General features: G+C 40.0%; 2 protein-coding genes across 3 annotated transcripts; one reads left to right on the top strand and one right to left on the bottom strand.

The window, feature by feature from the left end:
* Positions 1-1,671: 1,671 nt before the first annotated feature.
* On the bottom strand, positions 1,672-2,745 carry LOC130743278 (uncharacterized). The gene has a single exon (XM_057595453.1). The coding sequence runs from the start codon at positions 2,743-2,745 to the stop codon at positions 1,672-1,674; it is 1,074 nt and encodes a 357-aa protein (XP_057451436.1).
* A 453-nt stretch (positions 2,746-3,198) lies between these two features.
* On the top strand, positions 3,199-12,543 carry LOC130740418 (transcriptional corepressor SEUSS-like). 2 transcript variants are annotated; one of them, XM_057593028.1, is made up of 10 exons: positions 3,199-3,462; positions 3,949-5,201; positions 5,291-5,410; positions 5,602-5,650; positions 5,826-6,040; positions 6,147-6,215; positions 6,616-6,713; positions 8,242-8,335; positions 8,931-9,000; positions 10,995-12,543. In XM_057593028.1, exons 2-10 carry the CDS (start codon positions 4,164-4,166, stop codon positions 11,963-11,965), a joined length of 2,724 nt encoding a protein of 907 aa, XP_057449011.1. In that variant the 5' UTR covers positions 3,199-3,462; positions 3,949-4,163; the 3' UTR covers positions 11,966-12,543. The 2 variants fall into 2 exon arrangements, with proteins under 2 accessions (XP_057449011.1, XP_057449003.1); XM_057593020.1 differs by having other exon boundaries at positions 3,199-3,484.
* The last annotated feature ends 589 nt before the right edge of the window (positions 12,544-13,132 follow it).

The raw sequence follows: 13,132 nt of genomic DNA, 5'->3' as shown, positions 1-13,132 counted from the left end.
ATCAACCTGTTAGGCACAAAAGCACTCTGAGCTTCTCCCACAATATCCGGTAACACACCCTTCAGGCGATTAGCAATAGTCTTTGTCACCAACTTAAAAATCACGTTGCATAAACTGATAGGCCGAAACTGACTAGCATGGACCGATTTCTTAACTTTTGGAATCAAAGCAATCAAAGTATGATTAAAAGAAGCCGGAGAGGCTCCATCATTCAACACTGCCAAAACCGTAGCCAACACATCATCTCCAATCACAGACCAAAATTTCTGATAAAACAAAGCAGGAAAACCATCAATACCTGGAGCCTTGGTGGATGCATCTGTCTAAGGGAAAACAACACCTCCTCCGCTGTGAAAGGCGGATCCAAACGAAGCCTATGCCTCTCAAATAAGCGACCCCGCACCAGCTCTGTGGCTTCCTCAGCACGAGAAGGGCTAGAGGAAGAGAATAAACCACGAAAATAATCAACCAACACCCCACCAATATCTGCCTGTTTATCATACACCCTCCCATTATCATCACGAATTTTCACAATGCAGTTCCTTGCAGACCGTTGTGTAGCTTTCCGGTGAAAAAACTGGGTATTACGATCGCCATGCTCCAACCAAGAAGCTCGAGACCTCTGGCTCCACCACATCTCTTCCATCACCAGCAGCTCCTCAAGCTCCTGCTCAGTCTGGAAGATTTCTGACAAGACCTCCTCCGTCTGAACCCTCGTCTGAAGTGACTGTAATCTCTCCTGGAGCATACGAATGTCACGCTTAAAGTGACCATACTTCATCTTTCCCCACTCGCCCAAACATGACCCAAGATCTCGCAGCCGGGTCGCCATACTAGTGTCCTGCTTATCCCAAGCCGAGACCACCACCTCTTGGCACTCTGGGAGATCGCTGAGCCAAAGTTGCTCAAATCTAAATAGACGCCGACACCTCATATCTCCCTCACCAGAACCAGTGTCAAAGCAAACAAGAATCGGGTTATGGTCCAACTGAAACCGCGGCAAGTGTCGAACTTGGAGGAAGCTCCAAACACCCCGCCAACTCGCATTACATAAGGCGTAGTCCAAACGCTCCTCAATCGTTCCAGGAATCACTCGCTTATTGCACCAAGTAAAGGGAAGGCCAAAGAAACCCACATCCTCCAAACCGCAGGTAGATAAAGTGTCATGAACAACCTGCAAATGTCCTAAATCAACCGGACAGCCACCGCTCTTGTCCTCTGGGGTCAACACATCATTGAAATCACCACAACACAGCCATGGAAGACCATCCCGAGGTGCAACTGACCGAACCAACTCCCAAGTCCTCCATTTATTTTGTGACTCAGGAAACCCATACAAACCCGTCACCTGGACCAGCACAGCATTTGACTCATAATCTTCAACCTCCACCTGGAAATTAATATGGTTTGTAGAAGAAGACATAACCCTCACATCAATATCATTTTTCCACAAAAGGCAAAGACCACCTCCCCGAGACTGGCCCAAACCTCTACAATCAGTAGCAAACATGCACGAAAAAACACCACTACCACGTTTACGTTGCATTTCCGACGCTTTCTGTTTAGTCTCCATCAAAAACACCAGATCGGGATCTTCCATGTGGATGAGCTTACGCAAAGCCCTAACTGCCCCTGGGTTCCCAAGCCCACGACAGTTCCACGATAAGAGTTTCATTGTGCCCGGCGGACCTGCTCAGCAGCGTCCGCCGATATTGCATCAAAAAGCATCTTCTTTGAAGGAGGTTGTAACACCATAGCATCATCCAAGGAAGTCCCAGCACTACGTTTCTTGCTAGGACCCTCTGGCACAGTATGATTGTCACCTGACCCACCAAAGTCCACGGTAGTAACTGCCACATCCTTTGGGGTCAAAACTGAGTTGCCATCTTTCTCACCCACCTCTGATCCACCATGAACAGAACCATGCAACGGAGATGAGGGCCCATATTGCGGGAAAGAGGAAGACCCTGAATCAGTACCATAAGCAGCTCCTCCCCGCGAGGAGAAAGAAGAAGATGCACGGTTACGGGAGGTGAAAGAATGCACAACCTCTGCCTTCATACAAGGACCAAACGGGAAAGGACCCCGCTCCTTACTACTGCAATGCTTGACAAAGTGATCCATGCGGCCGCAGCGATAGCACAGATTTGCTAGCCGCTCATAACGAAACAGCACCCTCAACGGCTCCTTGTTAGCTCCTCTGCCCAGAAGCTTGGAGCGAAGCAAAGGCTTCGTAACATCCACTGAGACTCGAATACGGAGATATCCACCATGGTTTCGCCGTTCTGTCGAGTCCCATCCCAGAAAACCACCCAAAGCATTGCCAAGAGACCGTGCCATCTCCTCAGTGTGGAGACCAACTGGGATATCATGAACCTGCACCCAGAAGGGGACTCGCTGAAGAGGTACTTGCGAAGGGGTCTCATCAACCTCAAGTTCCTTCAGAACCAGAAGAAACTGGTCAAACGTCCAAGGACCCGCCAGCATCAAGCGGTCACGATCAGCCTTATCATGGAACCTGATGGTGAACAGGTTAGGGCCCAACTCCCTGAACTCATGGCGCCCAAAGCTCCTCCAGATATTGACTAGCGTTCCCTTAAGGCCCCTGAGGTTGCAGGAACCCTCCGTCAATAAACGACCCACTAACCACCCATCCTTGGCAGCAGAAGCAGTAGCCAAGATATGCGAGACGTCAAGGACTGAGTTCTCTTCATCAGTGTACATGGACTCACCCTGTTGACCCATAGTGGAAACAGAGAAAGAACGAGAAAACCAGAAATAGCAACAAGGAAAGACAACCACAACCGACCACTTTCCACGGTGGACTCAAGACAAGCCGCCGCAGCAATCCCAAGGAAATTCCAAATCACGCCGCCACAACCCTAAACCCAATGCTACTTGTTGATACTTCATACCATTTTTTGTTGTTGTGACAATTGTAAATTTGTAATACCTTAATTTGGCACCATCAAACTAGTTGTAGAAAATTGGCCCAGAAAGGAAGGCATAAACAAACTTGGAAGTTGTGTCAACTTGGTAAATAAAAGCATAAACAAAGGGTGTACCCGTAACTAGGTATATTATGTCGATCAATATCCATACCATAGAGAACATGATGAGTCATGATAGACATGGTGCATGTGCATAGAAGAGGCGCAACACAGAGAGAGAAAGTAGAATAGGATTTGACTTCATTTTTTTCTCTCAAAAAATAGAGAAAGAAAGAGAATGAATAGAAGCATGAAAAAGAATGAAGAAAATTTAATCCGATCGAATACAATCTTGACGTCCGGAATGACCCATTCTCTCTCCATCACTTTCTCTCTCTAAAACACTCACGAATAAGCAGCAGAAGAAACCAGTACCTGGTGTTACTGAATTCAGAACCTGAATGCAAAGTTCAAAGTTTCTGATCACTTACCAGATTTTATTGCTACTCAATTTCTCAATTTTCAACTCCCAGTGAGTCATGGCAAGTCGTAACGTATTACTTTTATCGTTTGACCCATTCGCTTCTGTTTCTGTTTTCGTTTACCGTAATTACCGCACCCCATCTATCTCATTTTGTGCCTCTGGCTTGTTGATTCGCTTTACCTGTGGCTTGATCGAACCCTCTTAGCTCTTGTTTTTGTCTTTTACTTTGATATAGTTTTTTTTCTTGGCCTTCTAATCATTTTTTTTCAATTGAGCTTAGACTTGTTTTAAAAAACAATGATAGTTTTGAACTGATAGTTTGGGGTTTTGTTTTGAGATGTGTGTCTTATAATTCCATAGAAGCTGATTTGTTTTGTGTTTTTGTCATTTTTCAGTATTTTTTTAAAATTAATTTTGGTGATTAGTGTGATACCAATGTTGATTGAAATTTTGGTGCTTTCTTGAATTTGTTTATTTGGTATTATTTTGTGTGCTGGTTGGTGAGTTGGATCTGAGGAGTCATTTGTTGTGCAGAGATTGGTGCAAACGCCGTTTGAGTGCGAGCTCATTTAATTGAAGGTTGAAGATTGAAGACTCTTAAAGCGTTTGGTCTTGGACTTTGGGATGAAACACTGTCTGAGTTGAATGTTATCGCTGGTTTTGCGTCGTCATTGTAGTTTATTGAACTCATGTTTTATAGAATATAGTGTGCTGCTTAGGTGATTGCTTGAAAGCTGAAAAATTGAAAGATGGTGGCTCCGGGTCCAGGGCCACCCACACCCATTGGTGGTGGCCAGTCCGTTTCGCCTTCTCTTTTGAGATCAAATTCTGGAATGCTAGGAGCTCAAGGAGGTCCCATGCCTTCACAGTCTTCTTTCCCTTCGCTTGTGTCGCCGCGTACGCAGTTCAATGGCATGAACATTTTAGGAAATATGACAAATGTAACTTCTATGCTGAATCAATCTTTCCCAAATGGAGTTCAAAATCCGGCACTCTCTGGTCCAGGTAGTAGCCAGCTTGGAGGGATTGATACTGGAGCTGAAACAGACCCACTCTCTAGTGTGGGCAATGGAATGAGCTTTAGTAATGTTTCATCCTCATTTGTACAATCAAATATGGGGAATGCTGGTCCCTCCGGTCAAGGCCAGGGTCAACAATTTTCAAACCCTTCTAGCAACCAGCTGTTGCCGGATCAACAACATTCCCAACAGCTTGAACCTCAGAATTTCCAACACAATCAGCAGTCGATGCAACAGTTCTCTTCTCCTCTGAATGCGCAGCAGCATTATCAATCAATTCGAGGAGGAATAGGTGGTATTGGACCTGTAAAGTTGGAGCCCCAGGTAAACAACGATCAACTTGGTCAGCAGCAGCAACAGTTGCAATCATTGAGAAATCTTGCTCCAGTCAAAATGGAGCAACAACAGCTTCATTCAATGAGAAATTTGCCACCTGTTAAGATGGAGCCCCAACATTCTGATCAACCAATGTTTTTGCAACAGCAACAACAGCAGCAATTCCTCCACATGTCTAGGCAATCTTCTCAGGCTGCTGCTGCTCAGATCAACCTTTTCCACCATCAGAGGCTTTTGCAGTTACAGCAACAGCAACAGCAACAGCAACAACAACAACTCTTGAAGGCAATGCCTCAACAACGGTCTCAACTACAACAGCAATTTCAACAGCAAAATATGCCTGTGAGGTCTCCTGTTAAACCAGTATATGAACCGGGGATGTGTGCTAGGCGGTTGACACATTACATGTATCAGCAACAACATCGACCTGAAGTGAGTATTGATCTATATAAAAGCTAGTTTTATGTGTATGTCCCATATTCACATGTATTAACAGGGGTATGCGCTTTGAGTTTCTGTAGGATAACAATATCGAGTTCTGGAGGAAGTTTGTTGCTGAGTATTTTGCTCCCAATGCCAAGAAGAAGTGGTGTGTTTCCATGTATGGAAGTGGCAGACAAACAACTGGGGTTTTCCCTCAGGTCTGTTGTTAGAGAAAACCCTTATTAACTGCTTATACTGCCTGGACAACCTTATCTAATTTCTTTACTCAAATATTAGATGGTGTGTTTAACTGTCCTATACTTGGTTATTGGCATCTTGGAATTGTTGTGATTTCGCTGATGCTAAGCATTTGTTAAAGCTAACAGATGGATTCTTTAAACATTTTCAGGATGTATGGCACTGTGAAATATGTAATCGCAAACCTGGCCGTGGGTTTGGTAAGATTAAATTTTTTAATTTTTTTAATTTTGTTATTCAGTCTATTTTGGTTCTTCGCCATTTGAATGTTGGAATCTTAACTTTTTATCAAATATATCTAATGTGGGTAGTTTACCAATGTAATTGTGTTGCACTATCCTCTTTCTAAATGTTAAGCTTCTTATACATTTTCAGAGGCAACTTTTGAGGTTCTTCCCAGGCTTTTCAAGATAAAGTATGAAAGTGGTACTTTGGAAGAGCTACTTTATGTTGACATGCCCCGTGAATACCATAATGCCTCTGGCCAGATTGTTCTAGATTATGCAAAAGCAATACAAGAAAGTGTTTTTGATCAACTTCGTGTTGTTCGTGACGGTCAACTTCGTATAGTCTTCTCTCCAGACTTAAAGGTTACATATAGAAATAGTAACTTCCATTTTTTGCTGAAAAATGCTCATTATTATTGTTCACATTAAAAAAGGTTTAATTGACATTTTCTTTATTATTTCTTTGCAGATATGCTCGTGGGAATTTTGTGCTAGGCGCCATGAAGAGCTTATCCCCAGAAGATTGTTAATACCTCAGGTTGCTGATTAAGTAGCTGCATTATGAGAGGCCTTTGTAATTATGAAGAATGGATTCTCTGTTTATTTATTTATAGACAAAGATATCAGGCTGGTTAATTAATAGACACCTATATTCTCTGTGGACAGTTAGTCTTCATATATACATGCATGCATGCATACATACATGCATACATATTTGATGTGACTGTGGGTCTGTGGCGAATTGAGTATGTTAATTGACAAGATATGTGCCATTGATTTATGAATTCCTAGTTTGTTGCTAGTTATTATGATAATTATTTCGGTAGGAATTCGTTTTGTAATACTGGTGTTTTATTATAGACATTTAACAATGCAGTACTCTGATATCTATTTAAATATATCCATAGTGATTGTTTATTCTTACTTTTACTTTACAGGTTAGTCAGCTTGGAGCAGTGGCTCAAAAATACCAGGCTTTTACTCAAAATGCAACGCCCAATATATCTGTTCCAGAGTTACAAAATAATTGCAATATGTAAGTCCCTTTTGGCCTTTATTATTTTGATTTTCTGAGCCTTTTAGCATTTTGTTTATTATTTAATTGAGATGTATTTTATTGCAAACATGTAGAATTCTTGTATATGCTACTCTTCTTTATGACTTGGATATTATCTGTATTAAAATTCTGTAACTTTCTTATTCCAAGACCATGGAATGGACCATTGCCCATGGCTTATTAAGTTTTAACAATTAACATATGGTTCAAACTTCAAACACTTATCTTTGCAGTATGCAGGGTAGTCAAAATCTGGAGTATAATCGCGTGATCGTAGGATAATGTTATTAGGAACCCCCTCGGCAATTAAAATCTCTTCCATAATTGTTTTCTCCCTTAATCTTACCTTAATCGCAACTTTATCGCACCATAATTGTGATTATGAGTGATAAAGAGAAAAACCAAATTCAGTGACGTAAAAGCGGCTTGGACCACCAGAAGTCGTCATCAATCATCATAGCCATGAGCTCAGTTTTTGTGAACCACCGTAATAGTAATAAATCGAGGGATGAGGAGGGTCGAGAGCCAGATCTGGTGACAGGAGAAGTGAATAGGATGAGAAAGAAATACTTACAAGGGAAGAAGGGCGCGATGCGGTGCTCATGTAAACTAACAGTAGTGTAGGTAATAAAATGGAGTAATGACGTAGAGTTTTGGAAGTTAATGGGCTTATGCCCAATCAGTGTTTTCAAAATAAAATAAAAAAGCTCCGCACAGGTCTGGTCTGGAGCAGCAGGGATCAATTTTAACTTACAATTTAAAACAAATTATAAATATTACGTGAGTATATAATTTATAATATTTTATAAAAATATTATACATATCATAAATCAGCATATATTTATAAAATACTATAAATCAGCACAATATTTTCTAAAATATTATAAATATTATGTGTACAGTATTTTTGCTAAATCTTACGATTATGCGATTTACGATTAACACACCCCTTCCCGATTAAGGTCATAATCCCGACTTTGCCTTGGGTAGTATGGAATTGCTTTGTCTAGAATCTTCAGATATAGATTAACTGGTGGGATTTGGCTCCTCTTTAGATGGTCAAGTAAGTATCACAGTCATTAATAGTGATTACCTACTCTGAAAATGTCAATAAAATAACTCAATCAATGGTTGTGATGCTTACTTTGCCCTCTAAAGTGAGTCCACTCCACTCACTTTAGAGGAGCCGGACCCTAACTGGTGCTTGAGTTGACCGACCTTGAAAATATCGATTTATGTAATGTGGTTTTGTTTCATGCTCAATGAAAATATTTTTTGTGGATGATTATCGAAGGGTGGATTCAGGTCTTGCTGTTCTTTAGAATACTGGTTCCTTTGCATGTAAGTCTAATAATATTCAGGAATGTGGTATGTGCACGTTGATACAGCCAATTCTGGATATTCTGTTTTTTGTATGTTGTGCCTAGTCTACAGTTTAGCACTTGAGGTTGCGCTAGTCCTTTCTCATGATCTCTTTTTTTAATATTTTTCTTTTGTTCTTTTCCAGGTTTGTTGCATCAGCCCGTCAATTGGCTAAAGCCTTAGAAGTTCCTTTAGTTAATGATTTAGGATATACGAAGAGATACGTCCGCTGCCTACAGGTAATGTTTAATGTTTGAAACAACACTTGGTATCTAATGCAGAACTTTTGATCTTTTACATGTGCCATCATAACCCTTCCATGTTCCATTTGAATTTGTTATTTTGGGAGATTTGTAAACTTAACACTCCTCTTGCACTTAGTTGTTTTGAATAGGACATCCTTGGTTTTACATCTTTTAATGTGACTGCAAAATGTGGCAATTATTCTGAATTCTGTGTATATTTTATTTTCCTGAATAAAGTTTTCAATAGGGTTTTCTCTCAAGAGAGTACTTTGGGACTTCGGGACCCAATAATTTCTGTGTAATGTTTTGGCGGTTCTTTTATATTTCCGCAAATAAATTTTTATTCTGTGTATTTTTTGGGGACCGGGTGGAGTGGCTATCAAGGGCTAGTTGATACCAAGAATTCTTGCTATTTGAACAAGAGGAGGAAATAACAATCCCTCTTTTTTATGGCAAAAAATACTGCAGTAATAAAAGAGTAAATGATAAATTATGAGTTCATTTAGAGGATATTTTGCAATGAATTCTATTGAGGATAGGCTGAGCCATCATGACAAACTTGGTTTATTTTTTCTTGGTTATGTTACAGATATCAGAAGTGGTAAATAGTATGAAAGACTTGATAGATTACAGCAGAGAAACAGGGACAGGACCTATGGGTAAGATAATCGTTTACTGGTTGATTTGCCATTCCTCATTTAAAAAGGGATATTGTGTTAGGTGAAAGTCTTTGATGCATTGAGTTTCCTTGTTTACCTTTTTATGTTATAATTATAAATTGATTTTGAATATCATTTTGTTCATGACACTATCCTACATGCATTTTTATTGATAATTGGGGACCTCACATCAAACCTTTCAAAGCTATGTCGTGCAACCGAAATATGGGATTATTGCCAGATGCAGTTTGCCTTCAATTTACATCGGAAGGGACTTGAACATACACATATAGAAGATTGTGGATAATCTGGCTTGCAGACGTCTTCGTAAAATAATAAAGGATAATAATATAGTGAAGGGTATCAAGCTCTTGCGATTTGGGTTCATAATGCTGCCACTAAAGATGATTAATGTGCCAGAGTATGCGTATAAGCCATTACAACTTGAAACTGGTATTTGGGTGGAAGAAGTGTCAGACCTTCCTGTTTTTGTCAACTCCTTTTTGAACTCTCCTTTTTTGTCAGCTGTTTTACTTCATGCTTAAATCCTGTTTCTCTAGCCTGGTGTCCAATGTTGTGAAAGTCGAGATTTTACATGGGATCGGAGAGGGAGTACAAAATCATAGATCGTAAAGTCATAAATCGGATCGTAAGATTCTACCATAGATGTAAAAATACACTTAAAACATATACATATTCAGAAAAAATAGCATAGATAGAGAAAATATCATGTAAATCTTATCATGATACTAAAGTTGTAATAAAATTTCATAAGATTAACACCCTAATAAGAGTCAAACTAAATCCATAGCCAGGATTTATGCTAACATGAAAGTAAAGCACAAAAGAAGAAAATAAAACAATAAATGTCTAGTAAGAGTCACCAAGTTTTCACCAACAGAGGGAAAAACTTCCAACTCTTGTAAAAGCTCTGTCCATATCCCATGAGAAAGAGATCACGCACCCGATTATACAACTGTTTCAGCTCGAAATAGGAATACGGAAGCGTAAAATTGTGGGATCGTATGGCCTGAATCTAAGATCCTACCACATTCCACTGGAAAGGATTTTGCATCAGATCCAGATCAGAATGGGGGTGCAAAAGTGTAAAATCGTGCAATTATTTGGGATGGACTTGAGATATCCTCAAGTCTATTTGGAGGTCCAAGGATAGGTAGCAATTATTTGATATTTACAATTGGTAAGATTGTTAATGGGCGTGGTCAAGGTCCAGAGGCTGATGAAAGTTGACTGAAATTCTGTGGAGAAAATTGTTAGGTTATGTTAATAGCCAACAGCAGTAGGAAAACCAAGAATGGAAATGTTATGAATCAAAGTAAGAATTCTTCTTATTAGTCAAGAAGGAGCCTCGGCACAACGGTAAGGTTGCTGGCATGTGACTTTGCGACCACATACTCGAGCCATGGAATTAGCCTTTTGCAACAATGCAAGAGAACATTGCCTACATTAGCTCCAAAATGTGGGTCAGACCCCTCCATGAACCTCGCTCATAGCGAGAGATTTATATCACAATGTCTTTCTTTCAAGGGAAATTCCCTTTAATAAATCCCAAATAACATCAATTCAATAGACTAAAACCTAAACCAATCCTAACAAGAAGTCGCCTATTTATAACTATTCTCACTGGGTCAAGTCCAGTAACATTTAACTGTCAGGCTCATTGCAACTATTAGGTCCTTTTGTCCTATTATATATGCACCTTCCAAACAGCCTTATTATTATTTCTTTCCCTATCAAAAAAGTCTTGCAGGCATTTTGTGTTTCGACTATGGAATCATTTTTGTTGTACATGACATTGGTTATATGAGCTACCAATTTTGCACGACCTTTTAGGTCCTTTAGAGATAACTTATGAGGTGGAAATGTTTTTTTTAAATGATGTTTTGCTTCTTATATTAATAATTATTACCAGCTGTTTGATTGTGATGATAGGGATAACGGAATGTTTCTGTTTTTTTTTTGTCTTCTCTCAGAGAGCTTAGCCAAATTCCCTCGGAGAACCAGTGGTTCATCTGGAATTCGCAGTCAATCACAACAGCATGGAGATCAATTACAGCAGCAGCAGCAGCAGCAGCAGCAACAACCGCAAATGGTGGGCCATAACTCAAATGGTGATCAAAACTCATCACAAGCTGCTGCCATGCAAATCACTTCCAGCAATGGCATGGTTAGTGTAAATAACGCTGTCAACTCCGCATCCACATCAACTACCACAAGCACTATTGTTGGCCTTCTCCACCAGAACTCTATGAATTCTAGACAACAAAATTCAATGAGCAATGCAAACAGTCCATACGGAGGTAGTTCTGCTCAGGTTCCATCCCCAGGTTCCTCCAGTACTGTGCCACAGTCCCAGCCAAACTCATCTCCTTTTCATTCACCTACACCATCCTCTTCAAATAACCCTCCACAAACATCTCACCCTGCTTTATCGCCTGCCAATCACATGAGCACAACAAACCCGCCAGCTAATATTCCCATGCAACAAAACCAACAACAGTCATCACTTTCCGGTGAAGCTGATCCTAACGATGCGCAGAGCTCCGTCCAGAAAATCATACATGAGATGATGATGTCATCCCAGATAAATGGCAGCGGTGGAATGGGAGGTGTTGGTTCTCTTGGAAATGACATGAAGAATATAAATGGTGTGCTGCAAGGGAATGCCCATATAGGACACAACACCAGCAATGGCCCGCTGAACAGTAATAATTCGGGTGTCGGGGTTGGTGGTTATGGAACAATGGGTCTTGGTCAATCCTCTATGCCTAATGGAATGAGAGCTGCAATGTTAAATAATTCAGTCATGAATGGAAGAGGAGGAATGTCATCTAGGGATCAAGCTATGAATCACCAACAAGATATGTCAAACCAACTACTTAGTGGGCTAGGAGCAGTAAATGGGTTTAGTAATCTTCAATTTGATTGGAAACCTTCTCCTTGAGAGCCTTTGTGGATGGTTATGGATGTTGTGGTTCTCGGCTGCAGATTCTGCAGCATGAGCAATGCCCTTTGGGATGGCAGAAGGCAATCGGGTAGTGATAGGGCGTAGGCCACTGTGCCATGATATGATTATATATATTTGAATGGAAATATGTGGGGCTGAGGGGGCTGAGTTTTCTTGTGAATTCAAGTGTAACTTTTTATTAGTTTTTTTTTTCTTTTTTTTTTTTAACTTTGAAACTTATCCTTGGATGCACTGGCGCATGTTTGGAAGGTGACAAGTTTTGGGCTACTAAAAGTAACTGGTGGTTGGGAGAATAGTTAGATATCATCTCAAGGGAGATCAATTTGAGGTTTCCTCTGCGGAATGAAGGTATCAATATTCAAACTCTGAATGAAGTCTGTTCATGCAATGTAACCTTTACAGAGTGAGAGAAAGGGTGCAGGTATTATTTAAAGTGTTGAAACCATAGATGGAAAGATGGTCTTTAATTATAAACAGACTACCTTTTGCGTGTAGGGCTGGAAAAGAATGGAAGAGAATGAAAATTAACAATGGCATAATTCTCATTTCTCCCATTACAGTCCTTTCAGTTTTGGTACTATTATTTCATGCCATTTAGTTTGTAAGATGATTTGTAGGAGGATGAAGATGATTTGTAGGAGGATACAGTAGGGGAATGGTGGCAATTAAGCCCTATTTTTTTTTATCTCCATTGAAGGATGATTAGTGTTTTACTCACATCTCATTCCCACCACCTCCACCGATAGGGGAAGAAATAAAAGAGAAGTAAAAAATATGATAGGTGATGTGATGAAAAAAAGAAAAGAGAGATAAGAAAGAAAAATAAATGTGAAATTGGGATGGAGAGAATGTGAGTGGTATATTGCATAATATATCTACATTTTGACTTGCTTCTTATCTCAGATGTTGTATTCCATATGAATGGTAACAAAAACCCATATCGTTGTTTTAACAAGCAACTTGATTCTCATCTCAATGGTAAGTAGACACGTATCTCTGGACTTTGTTGCTCATTAGCAAAAGCACGAGCAGCTGCAGCCTACAAATTATATACACATCATGAAAAAAAGACCCCAAAAATATTAATGTAATTAATATAACAAAAAAATCACAGATATGAAACTACGATTAAGAATTTACGTC

Source organism: Lotus japonicus, chromosome 1, assembly GCF_012489685.1.
Source record: "Lotus japonicus ecotype B-129 chromosome 1, LjGifu_v1.2".
Classification (NCBI taxonomy): domain Eukaryota; kingdom Viridiplantae; phylum Streptophyta; class Magnoliopsida; order Fabales; family Fabaceae; genus Lotus; species Lotus japonicus.
Note: the sequence above shows the minus strand (reverse complement) of the source record. Positions and strands in the feature narration are given on the sequence as shown.

What these genes read in the sequence shown, in the direction of transcription:
- LOC130740418 (XM_057593028.1), top strand. Translation starts at nt 4,164, where the DNA reads ATGGTGGCTCCGGGTCCAGGGCCACCCACACCCATTGGTGGTGGCCAG. An exon ending in CAAACCTGGCCGTGGGTTTG is followed by an intron (nt 5,651 to 5,825) that starts GTAAGATTAAAT and finishes ATACATTTTCAG; the next exon opens with AGGCAACTTTTGAGGTTCTT. An exon ending in TCTTCTCTCCAGACTTAAAG is followed by an intron (nt 6,041 to 6,146) that starts GTTACATATAGA and finishes ATTTCTTTGCAG; the next exon opens with ATATGCTCGTGGGAATTTTG.
- LOC130743278 (XM_057595453.1), bottom strand. Translation starts at nt 2,745, where the DNA reads ATGGGTCAACAGGGTGAGTCCATGTACACTGATGAAGAGAACTCAGTC.